Below are 19,651 nucleotides of genomic sequence, written 5' to 3' on the forward strand. Positions count from 1 at the left end.
AGAGCCTTAAATGAGTGTGTGACCTTTATCCCCAAATAAGTAAAGAGCTGATGCTCCACCATAAATGGGAAATTGGCATACCCAATTCCTTCTGTTAACTGATTGATGGGGAGGAGCACACTTTTTGTTAGGTTTAACCCCTGTGCGGCCATCCAGCAAAAAATCCTATCGCCATTAGCATAACAAAATGTAATACTTTTTTTTTTCAATTTTATTTTTCAAATTATATCGTTTTATAGATACACCTCTCCTGAATCGAACCACGTTGTCCGATTTCAAAAAGGCTTTACAGCAAAAGCAAAACATTAGATTATGTTAGAGGAGTATATCGTAAAAGTAGCCACATAGCCATTTTCCGACCAACCACATGCATCACAAATAACCAAAAAACAGCTAAATGCAGCACTAACCTTTGACAATCTTCATCAGATGACACACCTAGGACATCATGTTACACAATACATGCATTCTTTTGTTCGATAAAGTTCATATTTATATATAAAAACAGCATTTTACATCGGTGCGTAACGTTGACTAACTATTTTCCCTGAAATGCATCCGATGAAACAGCGCTACAATTTACTAAATTACTATTCGAAAACATTTTTTAAATGTAATATTGTCATTCTAAGATTTATAGATGAATATCTCTTGAAAGCACCTGTAATGCCAGATTTAAAAATAACTTTACTGGGTAATCACACTTTGCGATAAAAGGGGATGCGATACTCAGAACAATAGGCTAGCAATACAGGTCAGTGCCATCTTGGAACAATCGCATATCAAATCTAGTCTTGTATACTATTGTCAATAATCCCTTACCTTTGATTATCTTCATCCTTAGGCACTTCCAGGAATCCCAGGTCCACAACAAATGTATTTTCGTTCGAAAAAGTTCATCCTTTATGTTCCATTAGCTTGTTGTTATTAGCGCGTTCTGAAGGCTGCACCAAAAGTCCGACGTGCGCGGGGCTACTCTTTCAACAAAATGCATTTTTTTCTTATTTAGGTTCATTCAAACATGTCAAACGTTGTATAACATAAATCTTTAGGGCCTTTTTCAACCAGAGCTCCAATAAGATTCAAGGGGGACGATTGCATTGTCTTTATAAACGTTTCGAAAGGGGAGGGTAGCCAGAGGCGCCGGCGTCATAATGGTGATGGCCCTCTCCGTGTGACCACGTTCCACAGCGTGTCATTCTGTCAGTTTTCACAGTAGGAGACTCAAATCACTTTGTAAAGACTGGGGACATCTAGTGGAAGCAATAGGAAGTGCTCAATGAACCATAGCTCATGGTGTGATTAATAGGCAACGTGATGAAGTTGAGTTCGCAATTCAGAATTCCACTTCCTGTTTCGATCTGTCTCTGGGTTTTGACTGGCATATGAGTTCTGTTATACTCACAGACACCATTCAAACAGTTTTAGAAACTTTAGGGTGTTTTCTATCCACAAGTATTAATTATGTGCATATCCTAGCTTCTGAGTTTGAGTAGTAGGCCGGTTAAAATGGGCACACATTTTTTTCAAAATGCGCTGTGGTGCCCCCTATCCTAGGCGACCGTCAAGAGGTTAACTTGTAACCAGAGAATGCCCCAAAACCTTGTAGCATGTCTAAGAGATAGGGCATAGACTCCAGAGGGTTAGAGATGTATAAAAGTAGATTGTCTGCATATAAAGATAACTTGTGAGTCATGTGGCCCCTCAATATTCCCTTAATCCTCTCCTCCGCCCGCAGGGCGATAGCAAGAGGCTCAATAGCCATATCAAATAGGAAAGGGGATAAACAGAAACCCTGCCTGGCCGCCCTGCGAAGAGGGAAGTAGCTGGAGGTAACATTGTTGGTGCGAACAGAAGTCACTGGGGACGAGTACAACATCTTAATCCAGGAAAGGAATGACGGGCCAAACCCAAATCTCTCTAGTACTGTAAATAGATATTCCAACTCAACCCGGTCGAAAGCCTTCTCAGCATCAAGAGAGATGACAACCTCTGGCTGTAGAGTTGAGAGGGCAGAATAGAGAACATTAAATAGCCGGCGCATATTATAGAATGATTGCCTACCTGAGAGAAATCCGGTTTGGTCAGAGTGAATTATTTTAGGCATCACTGTCTCTAAACGGCACAAGAGGACCGTAGTGAGAATTGTATAACTGCAGCACAAAAAGCTTATAGGGCGGTATGAGCCACAGTCTAGGGGATTCTTGTCTTTTTTAAGCAAAACCGAAATAGTCGCCTGGGTAAGTGTCTGTGGCAGTTTCTGACTAGAAAGGATTTCATTGTACATTGAACTGAGAATAGGGGATAATTGAGAGGAGAATGCTTTATAAAATTCAATAGGGAAGCCATCAGGCCCAGGGACTTTACAGCTCTGCATGGACTGGATTGCCAGAGTAGCTTCATCATCACTTATTGAGGCATCCATGTTGGTTTGTTCATCTGAATTGAGGCGGGGGGGATGTCCAGATTGTCTGGAAATGCATGCATACGAGATGTGTCAGGAAGAGCCTCTGACGAGTAAAGAGCAGAATATAATTTCTTAAATTGATTGTTGATTTCTTTGGGATTGGTAGAAGTTAAATCAGCTGCAACACAGATTTCAGGTATGGTGCTGCAAGCAGCGGATTGTCGAAGCTGGTGAGATAACAACTTGCCAGCTTTCTCTCCGTGTTCATAGAATTTTTGCCTCGACTTCAACAGAAGCTGCTCCGTTTGTTTGGTGGAAAGATTGTCAAAGATTTCAGGAGTCGGAGAAGAGGCATATCTATTGTCCACATCTAGCATGAGTTGAGATAGCTCCGATAAGCGTTTGGTGCGTTGTTTGTTGTCATACGGTGTGTATGAAATCATTTGGCCCCTTGGATATGCTTTAAATGACTCCCACACAGTAGAGTGAGACACGTCAGGGGTACAGTTGATCTGTAAAAAGACATCAATGTAAGTTGATATGTATTTTTTAAAAGGCACTACAGGATAGTAGTAGTGGGTCAAGTCGTCACGGGTGTTGTGACACAGGACTGTCCGGAAAGCAGATATCTAGCTGGACAGGGCTATGGTCTTGAGATAACGATGCTGTGATATTTGCTATTAGTTACAAAAGGAAGAATTCTATTGTCCAGCAGGAAAAAGTCAATCCTAGAATATGAGGGGTGGACTGTAGAAAAAAAGGAGTACTGTTAAGCAGTGGGACTGCTCCTCCTCCATGGATCAGACAAATTATAGGATTCTAAAAATGAGTTGATTACTGCACCTGATTTTAAAAGTACATTGTTGGGCTTCGGTCTGGATCTGTCTAGACTTGGATGCAATACACAATTTAAATCTCCGCCCAATATCAAATATCCTCTCTTTAGTTTGTCATGCTTGCTGGACCGGAGATGGGTCTCTTGGAGGAAAACAATGTCCGGACTTAAGGACTTAAAATGACCATACACTCGGCAACGCTTGACCACCTGGTTAATTCCGTTCACGTTCCAGCTGATAAAGCATGTGGAGCCTAGAGTACGTGTATTAGGCATAGTCATAGTAATCAGAAATGAATGTTAGTACAATCACATGGCCAGTGTCCTGAAAAAGGTCAGAGAAATAGAATATAAAGAAAGAAGAAAAAAAAGAGCTAAGAACAACAAAATACCCAGAAGAAAACCTTGGATCCCTATGCTGGGCTTCCCCCTGTTGGATGGCTGCATCTACCTCTCCTAGACTAGAGAAAAATGCTACCATGTTAAACTGAACCTCAGTAGAGCTCTATCCAGGGAGAACACAATCAAGTTTACACCTAGGGAAGAGATTCTGAAGGGAACAACCTTAGTTATTTAAGATATACTATGCAATATGCATATTTGAAGGATAGTAAAACAATATATGAAAGAGAAGGAATAGGTTCCCCCCTCCCCCCGACAAACCCCATCCACTTGAGATGACTTAAAACATAAATAAATATTATATACATATACACATACATACATACAGTTGAAGTCTGAAGTTTACATTCACTTAGGTTGGAGTCATTAAAACTCGTTTTTCAACCACTCCACACATTTCTTGTTAACAAACTATAGTTTTGGCAAGTTGGTTAGGACATCTACCGTAATTTCCGGACTATTAAGCGCACCTGAATATAAGCCACACCCACTGAATTTAAAAAAATATTATTTTGAACATAAATAAGCCGCACATGTCTATAAGCCACAGGTGCCTACCGGTACATTGAAACAAATGAACTTTACACAGGCTTTAACGAAACACGGCTTGTAAAAAAAAAAAATAGGCTTTAACGAAACACGGCTTGTAACAAAAATAAATAGGCTTTAACGAAACACGGCTTGTAACAAAAATAAAACATTTGCAGTAATCTTTAGTTGTCTTTTTGCACTGAGTCAATTCCTCACGCTGCTGTTTCCAACGTCTTATCATCGACTCATTAAGACCAAGCTCCCGTGCAGCAGCTCTATTTCCTTTTCCAACAGCCAGATCAATCGCCTTCAACTTGAAAGCTGCATCATATGCATTCCTCCGTGTCTTTGCCATGATGAGGGTGACAAAATGACTACAGTAATCAGAATGATGGGAAGTTTGAGAGCGCTTGATTTAATCTAAACAGTAAACTAAAAAGTTGTTTGACCTTAACCCGTTCGGCAATTTCATTGGTCTAATGAAAGCTTCATGCCGCCAAAAAACTGAGCACGTCACAGAATGTGTTTGTTTGGAGAGAAAAAAATTGAAAGCGTGAAAAATCCATATATTAGCCGCGTCATTGTTTAAACCTCGAGGTTCAAAGCCTGGGAAAAAGTTGCGGCTTATAGTCCGGAATTTACGGTACTTTGTGCATGATACAAGTATTTTTTCCAACAATTGTTTACAGACAGATTATTTCACGTATAATTCACTGTATCTCAATTCCGGTGGGTCAGAAATTTACATACACTAAGTTGACTGTGCCTTTAAACAGCTTGGAAAATTCCAGAAAATGATGTCATGGCTTTAGAAGCTTCTGAAAGGCTAACTGACATAATTTGAGTCAATTGGAGGTGTACCTGTGGATGTATTTCAAGGCCTACCTTCAAACTCAGTGCCTCTTTGCTTGACATCATGGGAAAATAAAACAAAGTCAGCTAAGACCTCAGAAAAAAATTGTAGACCTCCACAAGTCTGGTTCATCCTTGGGAGCAATTTTCAAATGCCTGAAGGTACCACATTCATCTGTACAAACAATAGTACACAAGTATAAACACCATTGGAACACGTAGCCGTCATACCGCTCAGGAAGGAGAGGCGTTCTGTCTCCTAGAGATGAACGTACTTTGGTGCAAAAAGTGCAAATCAATCCCAGAACAACAGCAAAGGACCTTGTGAAGATGCTGGAGGAAACTGGTACAAAAGTATCTATAGCCACAGTAAAATTTGTCCTATATCGACAACCTGAAAGGCCGCTCAGAAAGGAAGAAGCCACTGCTCCAAAACCGCCATAAAAAAGCCAGACTACAGTTTGAAACTGCACATGGGACAAAGATCGTACATTTTACTGTGGCTATAGATACTTTTGTACCAGTTTCCTCCAGCATCTTCACAAGGTTCTTTGCTGTTGTTCTGGGATTGATTTGCACTATTTGCATGAAAGAAAAATAGAACTGTTTGGCCATAATTACCATCTTTATGTTTGGAGGAAAAAGGGGGAGGCTTGCAAGCCAAAGAACACCATGAAGCACGGGGGTGGCAGCATCATGTTGTGGGGGTGCTTTGCTGCAGGAGGGACTGGTGCACTTCACAAAATAGATGACTTCATGAGGCAGGAAAATTATGTGGATATATTGAAGCGACATCAGTCAGGAAGTTAAAGCTTGGTCGCAAATGGGTCTTCCAAATGGACAATGACCCCAAGCATACTTTCCAAAGAAGGTGGCAAAATGGCTTAAGGACAACAAAGTCAAGGTATTTGAGTGGCCATCACAAAGCCCTGACCTCAAGCCTATAGAAAATGTGTGGGCAGAACTGAAAAGGCGTGTGCGAGCAAGGCCTACAAACCTGACTCAGTTACACCAGCTCTGTCAGGAGGAATGGGACAAAATTCACCCAACATATTGTGGGAAGCTTGTGGAGGCTACCCGAAACGTTTGACCCAAGTTAAACAATTTAAAGGTAATGCTACCAAATACTAATTGAGTGTATGTAAACTTCTGACCCACTGGGAATTTGATGAAAGATATAAAAGCTGAAATAAATCATTCGCCCAACTATTATTCTGACATTTCACATTCTTAAAATTAAGTGGTGTTTCTAACCGACCTAAGACAGGGAATTTGTACTTGGAGTAAATGTCAGGATTTGTGAAAAACTGAGTTTAAATGCATTTGGCTAAGGTATATGCAAACTTCCGACTTCAACTGTACCTTCACGTATCTGAAATGACATGATCATTGATGTTTACTGATCATGAAAAGCATAAAGTTATTTGCTGTACAACTCTGATGATAGGGCTAAATGTGCGCAATTGTTTTGCATGGAATAATTAAACATTTGTAGTTCTGACTATGCTCAATAGGTGATGATATTAAAACAAATAGTTATAACATTTATTTCACAATCCCTTGAAAACGTTATGTTGTTGTCAATGGTTTTAGCAGAGCTGGGGGTTTCGTTTCTGTCTGTAATGAAGCCCTTTTGTGGGGAAAAATGTATTTGGATTGGCTGGGCTTGGCTCATCAGTAGGTGGTCCTCGCTCCCATGTGGGTGGGCCTATGCCCTCCCAGGTCCCTGCCCAGTCATGTGAAATCCATAGACCAGGGCCTAATTCATTTATTTCAATTAACTGATTTCCTTACATGAACTGTAACTCAGTAAAATCTTTGAAATTGTTGCATGTTGCGTTTATATTGTTGTTCAGTATAGTTTTTATGACATGCGCCCCATAAAAATACACACTTTAATCTACACAGGTTTCACACATTTGTTGTTATTGTTGGGCAATCAAAGTGGCACTAGGCTACAATCTGTGGCTCCATGTGTAGCAAGCAATGTTGGAGACTTCTAATCAATGCAAAATTGAATACAAATTATGGAATTAAATGAGCTAAATGAGAATGAGTAGGCTACAACAAGCAACCATTAGGTAGGCTGTTGTTTAATCTGAATGTAGTTGTAGAGAGGGATGGGAAGCGCAGCAAAATAGCTTCAATTAGCCTAGGTATCTTAGCTAAAATAGATTAACCTAACTTCATTACATCGATTTGATGCAGTCAAGAGAAGTACTACAAGATGGGATGATTGACAAACTTGTAGATACTGTAGGTTATCTAACTAGCACGAGTCTGTATGGCTACTCTCTCATGTCAAACTTATCAGCCCCTGCCCGTTAGAATTATTCATTGTTTGATCAGGAGAAAGCCATGCATGCTTAAAACGATGAAAGCGAAGCCTAGCCCAAGTCATATTCAAAGCCTATCGAATGGAGAGATAAGGGAATATAGCCTACATTTTTTTTACTGCTAGATACTTATGGAGATACTTAGGAAGTGTTCATTATTTAACATTTTGACAAGTTTAGGCTATATGGCCCTTGCATCCGACAGAGAGAAAAACAATATTTTCTGACTGGACATTTTGCACTGCTTTGGAAGAATTTTTTGCTCTCTCTTGCGTTCAGTATAAGTATTGTCTTAATCGGTTGTTGTCTAGTACTGTCTTTTTGCTAGCTAGAGCCATCTACTTTAAGTGCCGTCTGTCTTCCCAGTAGCCTATTTGGTGTGTGAACTGTTGACTGCTCATAACTTGCAGCTGATTGTAGACACATCAACCAGGATTAATGAGCAGGGCAATTTGTAACTGTTGTTGTTTTGGTAATCAGTGGCTGTATTGGAGGGGGAGTGGTTTCTCCTCTCCTAGGAAATCAACAATTAGTACAGGGAGGTGTGCCCTTCACCTCTGCTAGATAATTAGCAATTAGTGTTAGTACTTAAGTCTCCCCTGTTTTCTCAGCCCCAGCTGTAAGCGGTGGTCGTGTCAGCGCCGGTCTCGTCGCCGAAAACAAAGACAGTTCTGCCGAGTTGTTCTGCGAAGTTGTTCGAGGAATGCACGACTCTCTCACTTGAGGATCTAACCTAGTTATTTTCAAATGATCTCCTTTTGCTCTTTTGTAGCATTGGCAACCATGTGTGTTTTCTATACCTGTTTGCGTCTCCTTCTAGGCATTAGACGCTCCCCACCCCTTTGCTGCAACCGTTCTAATTTAGTGTACCCTGCGCACACAACCCATGAATTCCTGGTCCCCGGCAGTGTTTGGAACTGCCGATCTGCGGTCAAGAGCGCTGAATTCATCTTAGCCTATGCTGCCATTCAGTACCCAAACTTTTTGGCCCTGACAGAGACCTGGATCACCCCAGAGAACACTGCTACTCCAGCTGCTCTTGTCATCGGACTACGTATTCTCTCATAGTACGAGAGCATCTGGTTGTCAAAGTGCTGGCACAGGCCTACTAATTTCTCCTAAATGGAGACTATATTTCTCCCTCACCTGTCAATCTCCTCATTTGAATTCCATGTTACTGTCACTTGTCCACTTATGCTTAACATTGTTGTCATCTATCGCCCACCAGGTACCTTTAAAGTTCCTCGATGAGCTTGAAACCTTTAAGCTAATTCCCTGATGGTCACCGCTCTTCGTACTGGGCGACTTCAACCTCCCGATGTCTGCCTTCAATTAATTTCTTTCTTCCCTCTTTGCCTCTTTTGACCTAACCCTTTCCCAGTCCCCTCCTACTCACAAGGCAGAGAATACGCTTTACCTCATCTTCACTAGAGGCTGCTCAGCCCTCCCTTCCAACTCTGTGGCTGAGTGACTCATTGCGAGCTTACAGGGCTGCGGGCAGCTGAGCGAAAATGGTTGAAAACAAAACGATCATCCTTTCATTCCCTCTCTACCTTCCGCTGCTAAAGCCACTTTCTATCAATCAAAATGTTAAGCTTCTGCCTCTAACCGTAGGAAACTATTTTCCACCTTCTCCTCCCTCCTTAATTCTCCAACCCCTCCCTACGACTTTATCAACTACTTTGAAAAGAAAGTTGACGACATCCGCTCCTCATTCACTCAGCCTATTGAGTCCACTGGTCCCACTCACTGACAACTACCCTACGCCTTCACTTCTTTCTCCCCTCTCTCTCCAGATGAAATCCTGCGACTAGTGAGGTCCGGCCAACCAGCAACCTGCTTGTTCGACCCTATTCCCTCCTCCAGACCATCTCTGGGGACCTTCTCCCACTCCTCACTTATCTCATCCTTGCGTCCTCTGCCTTCAATGCCAGAGTCGCTCCCCTCCTCAAAACCAACACTCGACCCCTCTGACGTCAAACTACAGACCGGTATCCATTCATTATTGTCTTTCCATAACACTTCAGCGTGCGGTCTCTGACCAATTCTCTTGCTATCTCTCAGAACAATCTTCTTGACCCTAACCAGTCAGGCTTCAAGACTGTCCCCCTCCCGGAGAGCAAAGAACTGTGGCGTGACCCTGGACAACACCCTGGCGTTCTCTGCAAATATCAAAGTCAGTGACTCTGCTCTACAACATTCTTAGAGTACGACCCTACCTCACACAGGAAGCGGCACAGGTCCTAGTGGCAGCAGGTAGCCTAGTGGTTAGAGTGTTGGGCCAGTATCTGAAAGGTTGCTGGATCGAATCCCGAGTTGACAAGGTAAAAATCTGTCATTCTGCCCCTGAGCAAGGCAGTTAACCTACTGTTCCCCGGGCGTCAAAGACGTGGATGTCAATTAAGGCAGCCCCCGCACCTCTCTGATTCAGAGGGGTTGGGTTAAATGCGGAAGACACATTTCAGTTGAAGGCATTCAGTTGTACAACTGACTAGGTATCCCCCTTTCCCTAATCCAGGCACTTGTCATCTACTGCAGCACGCTGTTGGCTGGGCTCCCCGCTTGTGCCATCAAACCCCTGCACTAACTTGATTTTCCCCCCCGACTAGTTCTTACTTTGCTGATAGCTACTTTATTGAGGAAAGACGTACTTACTATGACTGAGATACATTATTTGGTTGTCCAACGTAGCCAACGTTATGAGTGCACTAACTCTAAGTCGCTCTGGATAAGATCGTTTGCTAAATGACTAAAATGTAAATGTATATAACATATTTATTGAAATAGGTTATGGCAAATAGGAAGATAATTTGGAATGTCACTCGTGCTGTGCGCTGCCACTGCGAGGCACCAGTCAAGTTCAAATAGGCTAAACCGTTGTCTGTCAAATCAGACGCCCAACCCATGCCATTTCACACATTTCACACATTTTCACTAATCCCCATATACGTGCAACAGGATCCGGGTGAGACTCACCGACAATTAGGCCTATTTCACAGTGATGGTCATCGTATCCACAGGTCATCATGGTGCCCACAGTGTCGTTGATCACCGACACAATGTCAATGTCAAAGTCCTAGAAAGAAATAGAAACAGGACATAATTAACTTATCAAGTGACTCACCTAGTAGCTAGTTTGCTGTGATTGACATCATTACGCATGACACAACACCGATGAAGATCAACAAGTAAAGATGCAGGTTGTGATCAGGGTAGTAGTGCTGTTCTAGACTGATCCTAGATAAACACTCCTGGTCCGATATGTTATTAGCAGCAAATTTAAATCACACAGAAATTACATATTGGTTCCCTAACCCTGTAAGTGGTCTATGGACAAGGTATGACAGCAATCCATGCTTTGGTTTAGTTACCCTGTGACTGTTTCCAAATCCACACATTTTAGCATTTGTGGCACAAATCCCATGCATGTCGCGCTTCATGTCCAAATCATCTTCGATAAACTACACTATCAATTTCAGATAATTTAGCATTGGAAAAACATGCTAGGGAAACTAAAGCTGTGTTCGAATACCCATATTAACATACTGTATACTACATAAGTGTATACACCACGAGTTCATTTTAGCATACTGTAAACGAACAGTATCGTTTCAGTTGAGCGTACTAGCATTTTCCCTGTCTACCGGAAATGGATGATGTTGCTATACAACCTCTTGTTAGCATAACTAGCTAGACATTTTAGGATTTCGGGTGTATTCATAAATTCAATCTGGAGTGCCAGAGTGCGCTCAGAGTGCCCTCTGGGCATTTGAAAATCCAGAGCATTGTCAGATTATCCGTTCGTAAACTCAGCGCGTTCAGAGCACACACTGGACGCTCTGGCCGAGGAGTAGAGTTGATCCGAGCGTTCTGACCTCCCAACTGCACCCAAGCTAAGGTTGGCTAGCTACTTCCAGACACAAATGAGAGAACACCTCACTTTGACCATTTTACTTGCCCAAACAGAGCTGTTTAGGCTGTTTTCATGTTATCCAGAGCGTTGGTGACTAAATGTACTGCTGGCAAAATTATGCTTATTTTTTTTGCCGACAGCAGCCATATTCAACAGGTTTTGAGTGTTCGTAAATTCAGTTATTCTGCGCTCTGGAACACTCAGACGAGAGTGCTCTGAAATCAGAGTAGATGGCTAGAATGAACAATGTCCATTGAAAAGGCACAACGACTATACCACTTAGCTAAGAATGAAGTGAATAATCAAGTCAATAAAAGTTGCATAGTTAGCATTTGGTTAATATACTGCATGGCAAGTTCGATGTATTAGTAGCCAACTAACGTTAGGTAACTAGCATACCGGTACATACTGCTGTAATGCTATGCGGTTCGTAAGGATAGCGTAGCTAACAAATTGTCAGCCAACATAACATGTAATGTAATTTATTTGAAAAGTCATTACTTTATTACATTACTCAACATTTTAATGTTTGGCATAATTAGTTAAAGAAATTAATTTGTATCCAATCTTGTTGGACTTCGGCTGCATATTTTCTGTCATTTTCTTCAAATCTGAAACCGTTGTGAAGCCATACCCATTTTCGGAAGAATTGCATTATGTGCCCTAAAAGCACGGAAATAGTGTCAACCGCTTGTATACTTTGTATACATTATGTAAAGTAAAAATCCAAACCGGACAGTGCATGATATACACACACATACAGTACCAGTCAAAGGTTTGGACACCTACTCATTCAAGGGTTTTTCTTTATTTGAACTATTCTCTACATTGTAGAATACTAGTAAAGACATCAAAACTATGAAATAACACATATGCAATCATGTAGTAAACAAGAAAGTGTTAAACAAATCAAAATATATTTTAGTTTCCTCAAAGTAGCAATCCTTTGCCTTGATCGACAGCTTTGCACACTCTTGGCATTCTCTCAAACAGCTTCATGAGGAATGCAGTCTTCAAGGAGTTCCCACATATGCTAAGCATTTGTTGACTGCTTTCCCTTCACTCTGCGTGTCATGCCCTGATCTGTTTCACCTGTCTTGGTGATTGTCCCCACCCATCTCCAGGTGTCTCCTGTTTTCCCCATTAGTCCCCGGTGTATTTATCCTTGTTTCCTGTCTCTCTCTCTGTGCCAGTTCATCTTGTTTTGCCAAGTCAACCAGATTTTCTCCTTGCTCCCATTTTTTCCCCAGTCTGTTTTTTCCTAGCCCTCCTGGTTTGGACCCTTGCCTGTCCTGACGCCAAATCCGCCTGCCTGACCACTCTGCCTGTTCTGACCTCAAGCCTGCCTATCCCCTGGTACTGTTTGGACTCTGACCTGGTTTATGAACTCACGCCTGTCCCCGACCTGCCTTTTGCCTACTACCTTTTGGTGTAATAACCATCTGTCTCCTGTGTCTGCATTTGGGTTTCACCTTGTGCCCTTTATAGTAGGAACTTGCCATGATAGACCCAGCAGACTAGGACCAGCTCCGTCACGCTGTCTCCCTGCAAGGAGCCACCATTGGGAGGCACGAGGAGCTACTGCTGGACCTTATGGAAGGGCTTTGTTCCCTGATGGAACTTCACGGCCAAGGGTTCAAGTCTATAATGGAGCAAATCAGTGAGTTAGCTCATAGGCAGCCTGCCACCTCTGAGACCTCCCAACCACACAGCAACATTTCTACTACTAGTAGATTTGTTCAACCTACCCTGGCTCCTTGAGAATCCCGCTTACCACCTCCGGAACGTTATGCAGGCAATCCTGGTACCTGCCGGGCATTCCTTTCCCAGCGCTCCCTCATTGTCGAACTCCGCCCTCTTTGTTCCCGTCGGATCGATCGAAGATAGCATATTTAATCACGCTAATGTCCGGAAGGGCGCTCTCCTGGGCAACGGCTGTGTGGGAGCAGCAATCAGCTGTGTGCCATAGCCTGGAATTCATGGCAGAAGTGAGAAAGGTTTGATTCTCCGGTGCCCGGGAGGGAGGCGGCTCAAACTACTGCAGGTTCATCAAAACTTCTGTAGCGTGGCAGACTACGCAGTAGATTTTCGCACATTGGCCGCAGAAAGTTCCTGGAATCCGGAGGCTCTGTTTGACACCTTTCTCCACGGAGTGTCGAAGGGGATAAAGGACGAGCTCGCAGTTTGGGAAATACCACGGGATCTCGATTCTCTCATCACCCTGGCGATTAGGATTGATGGACGCCTACGAGAACGGCGGTGTGAGAGGTCGTCGGGTCTCAGGAACACTCGTTCGTCTGCTGATGCTGGAGCCCGGCCGAAGGAATCCGGAAATCCCAGAAGTTGGTATTTCGAAAACACCCGAGGTTCCCAGAGAATCATCGGCGACGGGTGAGTTGGATACTCCTGAGCCCATGCAACTGGGAAGAGCTAGGTTATCGGTTGGGGAATGCTCACGTAGGCTGAATTCTAACTGTTGTCTGTACTGTGGAGGGGTGGGACATTATAGTCACTTGCTCAGTTGAGAAACCCTTTTAGTGTGTACAAGTACTCTGGTGAGCCAGACAGAGTCCCCTAACTTCCATCACCCGTCCACCTTTTTTGTGTGATTCTGCCGTGGGGAGACCAGTCTAAGTCTCGCCGGGGTGCTCATTGACTCTGGGGCTGATGAAAGTTTTATGGATGCTGCCATGGTTTCTGAATTAGGTATTCACACTCAACTTCTCTCTGTCCCCATGGATGCAAGGGCACTGGACGGCTCTATTGGAGTCACCCATAGCACTGTGGCCGTTCATATACGGGTATCAGTAAACCACAGTGAGACCATACAGTTCCTCATCAATTCCCCCCATGTTCCTGTGGTTTTGGGATTTTCTTGGCTCCAGAAACACAATCTTGTTATTGACTGGACCACGAGCTCCATCCTGAGTTGGAGCCCATTTTGTCATTCTCATTGCCTAAAAGCGGCACAGCCTAAAAGCGGCACAGCACTCAGGACGTAAGCAAAGCCACGGATGTCTCTGCCGTCCCCACTGGGTACCATGACCTGAGGTCTTCAGTAAGGCACGGACTACTTCTCTTCCCCCCCGCACTGTCCTTATGATTGTGCCATTGATCTCCTCCCAGGCACCACACCATCTCGTGGTCGGCTATATTCTCTATCCGGCACGGAGACCGAGGCCATGTAGGAGTACATAGGAGTCTCTGGCTACTGGAGGCATCCGTCCATCTGCATCTCCTGCCGGTGCGGGGTTTTTCTTCGTGGAGAAGACCCTGCGTCCGTGCATTGACTACCGGGGTCTGAATGGTATAACGATAAAGAATCATTACCCCCTACCACTCCTCTCCTCAGCCGTCGAACCTCTCCAGGGGGCCACCATTTTTTCCAAACTGGACCTTCGGAATGTCTACCACCTGGTTCGAATACGCAAAGGAGAGGAAGACAGCCTTTAACACAACCAGTGGACAGTATGAGTACCAGGTCATGCCGTTTGGACTCACCAATGCCCCCGCTGTCTTCCAGGCTCTGGTAAACTATGTGCTCCGGGACATGATAAACCATTTCGTGTTCGTCTACCTTGACGACATCCTGGTTTTTTCCGGTCTGCCCAAGAACACGTTCATGTCAGACAAGTCTGGTCCTGAAGCCAAGTCCGCCTGCCTGACCTCTAGCCTGCCTATCCCCTTGGACTCTGACCTGGTTTATGAACTCTCGCCTGTCCCCAACCTGCCTTTTTGCCTACCCCTTTTGGTGTAATAAATATCAGAGCTCAACCATCTGCCTCCTGTGTCTGCATTTGGGTCTCGCCTAGTGCAATTATACTGCGGTCCAACTCATCCCAAACCCTCTCAATTGGGTTGAGGTCAGGTGATTGTGGAGGCCAGTTCATATGATGCAGCACTCCATCACTCTTCTTCTTGGTCAAAATAGCCCTTACACAGCCTGGAGCTGTGTTTTGGGTCATTGTACTGTTGAAAAACAAATGATAGTCCCACTAAGCGCAAACTAGATGGGATAGCGTATCACTGCAGAATTCTGCGGTAGTCACGCTGCTTAAGTGTGCCTTGAATTCTAAATAAATCACTGACAGTGTTACCAGCAAAGTACCATCACACCTCCTTCTCCATACTTCACGGTGGGAACCACACATGCAGAGATTATCTATTCACCTGCAAAGTTTGGACTCATCAGAGCAAAGGACAGATTTCCACTGGTCTAATGTCCATTGCTTGTGTTTCTTCACCCAACCAAGTGTCTTCTCATTGGTGTCCTTTAGTAGTGGTTTCTTTACAGCAATTCGACCATGAAGGCCTGATTCACGCGGTCTCCTCTGAACAGTTGATGTCTGTTACTTCAACTCTGTGAAGCATTTATTTGGGCTGCAATTTCTGAGGCTGGTAACTCGAATTAACTTATCCTCTGCAGCAGAGTTAACTCTGGGTCTTCCTTTGCTGTGGCGGTCCTCATGAGAGCCAGTTTCATCATAACGCTTGATGGTTTTTGCGACTGCACTTGAAGAAATGTTAAGTTCTTAATTTTTCTAATTGAAATCAAATTTTATTGGTCACATGCAGATGTTATTGCGGGTGTAGCGAAATGCTTGAGTTTGTAGCTCCAACAGTGCAGTAGTGTCGAACAAGTAATATCGAACAATTTCACAATACACATGTAAGTAAAGGATTGGAATTAAGAATATAAAAATACATGGATGAGCAGTGTCAGATCGGCGTAGAATAGAATACAGTATATATGAGTAATGCAAAATAAAAACTAAAGCGGCCAGTGACTTCAAGTCTATGTATTTTGGCAGAAGCCGCTGTGCTAGTGATTGTTATTATTTAAACAGTCTGATGGTCTTGATATAGCTGTTTTTGTCTCTCTGATGCACCTGTACAAACCTCACCTTCTGGATGATAGCAGGGTGGTTGACATGGTTGGGTGGTTGATGTCCTTGATTATATTTTTGGTCTTCCTGTGATAATCGGGTGCTGTAGGTGTCCTGGAGGACAGGCAGTGTGCCTGTTGATGCGTTGGGCAGACCGCATCACCCTCTGGAGAGCACTGCAGTTGTAGCCGGTGCAGTTGCCTTACCAGGCAGTGATACAGCAGACAGGATTGTGCATCTGGAGAAGTTTGTGGGTTTTAGGTGCCAAGCCAAATTTCTTTAGCCTCCTGAGGTTGAAGAGGCTCTGTTGCGCCTTGTTCATGACACTGTCTGTGTGGGTGGACCATTTCAGTTTGTCAGTAAATGTGTACGCCGAGGAACTTGAAGTTTCCCACCTTCTCCACTGCGGTCCCGTCGATGTGGAAAGGGGGGTGCTCCCTTTGCTGCTTCCTGAAGTCCATGATCAGCTCCTTTTGTTTTGATGAAGTGAGAGGTTACTTTTTTCATGGCACCACACTCAGAGCCCTTACCTCCTTCTTGTAGGCTGTCTCGTCATTGTTGGTAATCAAGCATACTACTGTTGTGTCGTCTGCAAACTTGATGATTGAGTTGGAGGCGTGCGTGGCCACGCAGTCATGGGTGAACAGGGAGTACAGGAGGGGGCTGAGCACACAACGCTGTGGGGCCACAGTGTTGAGGATCAGCAAAGTGGAGGTGTTTCCTACCTTCACCACCTGGGGGTGACCTGTCAGGAAGCCCAGGACCCAGTTGCACAGGGTGGGGTTCAGACCCAGGGCCCCGAGCTTAATGAAGATTGCAGGGTACTAGGGTGCTGAATGCTGATCTATAGTCAATGAACAGCATTCTTACTTATGTATTCCTCTTGTCCAGATGGGATAGTGCGATGGCGATTGTATCGTCTGTGGATCTATTGAGGCGGTAAGCAAATTGAAGTGGGTCTAGGGTGTCAGGTAAGGTAGAGGTGATATGATCATTGACTAGTCTCTCAAAGCACTTCCTGATGACAGAAGTGGGTGCTACAGGGGAATAGTCATTTAGTTCAGGTACCTTTGCTTTCTTGGGTACAGGAACAAAGGTGGCCATCTTGAAGCATGTGGGGACAGAAGACTGGGATAGAGAGAAATTGAATATGTCTGTGCATGCTCGGAGGTTAGGCTAGGGATGCCGTCTGGCACGGCAGCCTTGCGAGGGTTAACAAGCTTAAATGTTTTACTCATGTTGGCCACGGAGAAGGAGAACCCACAGTCCTTGGTAGCAGACCGCCTCGGTGGCACTGTGTTATCCTCAAAGCGGGCGAAGAAGGTGTTTAGCTTGTCTGGAAGCAAGATGTTGGTGTCCGATGTGGCTGATTTTCCTTTTGTAGTTCGTGATTGTCTGTAGACCCTGACACATACGTCTCGTGTATGAGCCGTTGAATTGCGACTCCACTGTCTCTATACTGACGTTTTGCCTGTGATTGCCTTACAGAGGGAAAAACGACCCTGTTTGTATTCAACCATATTCCTAGTCACCTTGCCATGGTTAAATGCAGTGGTTTCTCGCTTTGTTTTGCACAAATGCTGACAGAGTGGATATAGAAAGTCTACACACCCCTGTTAAAATGGCAGGTTTTTGTGATGTAAAAGAATGAGACAAAGATAAATCATGTCAGAACTTTTTCTACTGTTAATGTGACCTATAATGTGAACAATTCAATTGAAAAGCAAACTGAAATCTTTGAGGGGGGGAAAAATAAAAACCTTACAATAACCTGGTTGCATAAGTGTGCACACCCTTTTATAACTGGGGATGTGGCTGTGTTCAGAATTAACCAATCACATTCAAACTCATGTTAAATAGAAGTCATTACACACCTGCCATCATTTAAAGTGACTCTGATTAATCACAAATAAAGTTCAGCTGTTCTAGTAGGATTTTCCTGATATGTTCTTAGTTGTATCTCAGAGCAAAAGCCATGGCTTCCAAAGCATCAGAGGGATCTCATTGTTGAAAGATATCAGTCAGGAGAAGGGTACAAAAGAATTTCCAAAGCATTACATATACCATGGAACACAGTGAAGACAGTCATCACCCAGTGGAGAAAATATGGCACCACAGAGACATTACCAAGAACTGGACGTCCCTCCAAAATGTATGAAAAGACAAGAAGAAAACTGGTCAGGGAGGCTTCCAAGAGGCCTACAGCAACATTAAAGGAACTGCAGGAATTTCTGGCAAGTACTGGCTGTGTGCTACATGTGACAACAATCTCCTGTATTCTTCATATGAATGGGCTATGGGGTAGGGTGGCAAGACGGAAGCCTTTTCTTACAATAAAAAACATCCAAGCCCGGCTGTAGTTTGCAAAAACAAACATCAAGTCCCCCAAAAGCACGTGGGAAAATGTGTTATGGTCTGATGAAACCAAGGTTGAACCTTTTGGCCATTATTCCAAAAGGTATGTTTGGCGCAAAAACAACACTGCACATCACCCAAAGAACACCATACCCACAGTGAAGCATGGTGGTGGCAGCATCATGCTTTGGGGCTGTTTTTCTTCAGCTGGAACCATGGCCTTAGTCAGGATGGAGGGAATTATGAACAGTTCCAAATACCAGGCAATTTTGGCACAAAACCTTCAGGCGTCCGTTAGAAAGCTGAAGATGAAGAGGAAGTTCACCTTTCAGCATGACAACGACCCAAAGCACACATCCAAATCCACGAAAGCATGGCTTCACCAGAAGAAGATTAACGTTTTGGAATGGCCCAGCCAGAGCCCAGACCTGAATCCAATTGAACATCTCTGGGGTGATCTGAAGAGGGCTGTGCACAGGAGATGTCCCTGCAATCTGACAGATTTGGAGCGCTTTTGCAAAGAAGAGTGGGCAAATATTGCCACATCAAGATGTGCCATGCTAATAGACTCCTACCCAAAAAGACTGAGTGCTGTAATAAAATCAAAATGTGCTTCAACAAAGTATTAGTTTAAGGGTGTGCACACTTATGCAACCAGGTTATTGTGAGTTAATTTTTTATTTTTCCCCCTCAAAGATTTCAGTTTGTTTTTCAATTGAATTGTTCACGTTATAGGTCACATTAAAAGGTGGGAAAAGTTCTGACATGAGTTATCTTTGTCTCTATTTTACATCACAAAAACCTGGCATTTTAACAGGGGTGTGTAGACTTTAAATCCACTGTATATCCACGGTTTCTGGTGAGGGTAGGTTTTAATGGTCACATTCACATCTCCTGTACACTTCCTGATAAACTCAGTCACCATATCAGCGTATTCAATGTATTCTCAGATGAAAAAACAAATCTTGAAGTGTGGATTCCGATTGGTCAGACCAGCGTTGAATAGTCCTTAGCACGGGCACAGTGCCTTGCAAAGGTTTATCCCCCTTGGCGTTTTTCCTATTATTTACTTATTATTTACTTTACTTATACTTATTTCCCTCATTAAAATGCAAATCAATTTATAACATTTTT

General features: G+C 43.6%; 1 protein-coding gene across 1 annotated transcript in view; it reads right to left on the reverse strand.

Moving 5' to 3' along the window:
- The window catches only part of LOC106580495 (hexokinase-2), a 96,669-nt gene that overhangs the window by 44,783 nt on the left and 32,235 nt on the right, over nt 1–19,651 (reverse strand). The window contains exon 6 of the mRNA XM_014161633.2: nt 10,340–10,439. Within this exon, the coding sequence (XP_014017108.2) occupies nt 10,340–10,439 (100 nt within the window). The remainder of the gene's footprint in view (nt 1–10,339; nt 10,440–19,651) is intronic.

Source organism: Salmo salar, chromosome ssa20, assembly GCF_905237065.1.
Source record: "Salmo salar chromosome ssa20, Ssal_v3.1, whole genome shotgun sequence".
Classification (NCBI taxonomy): Eukaryota; Metazoa; Chordata; class Actinopteri; order Salmoniformes; family Salmonidae; genus Salmo; species Salmo salar.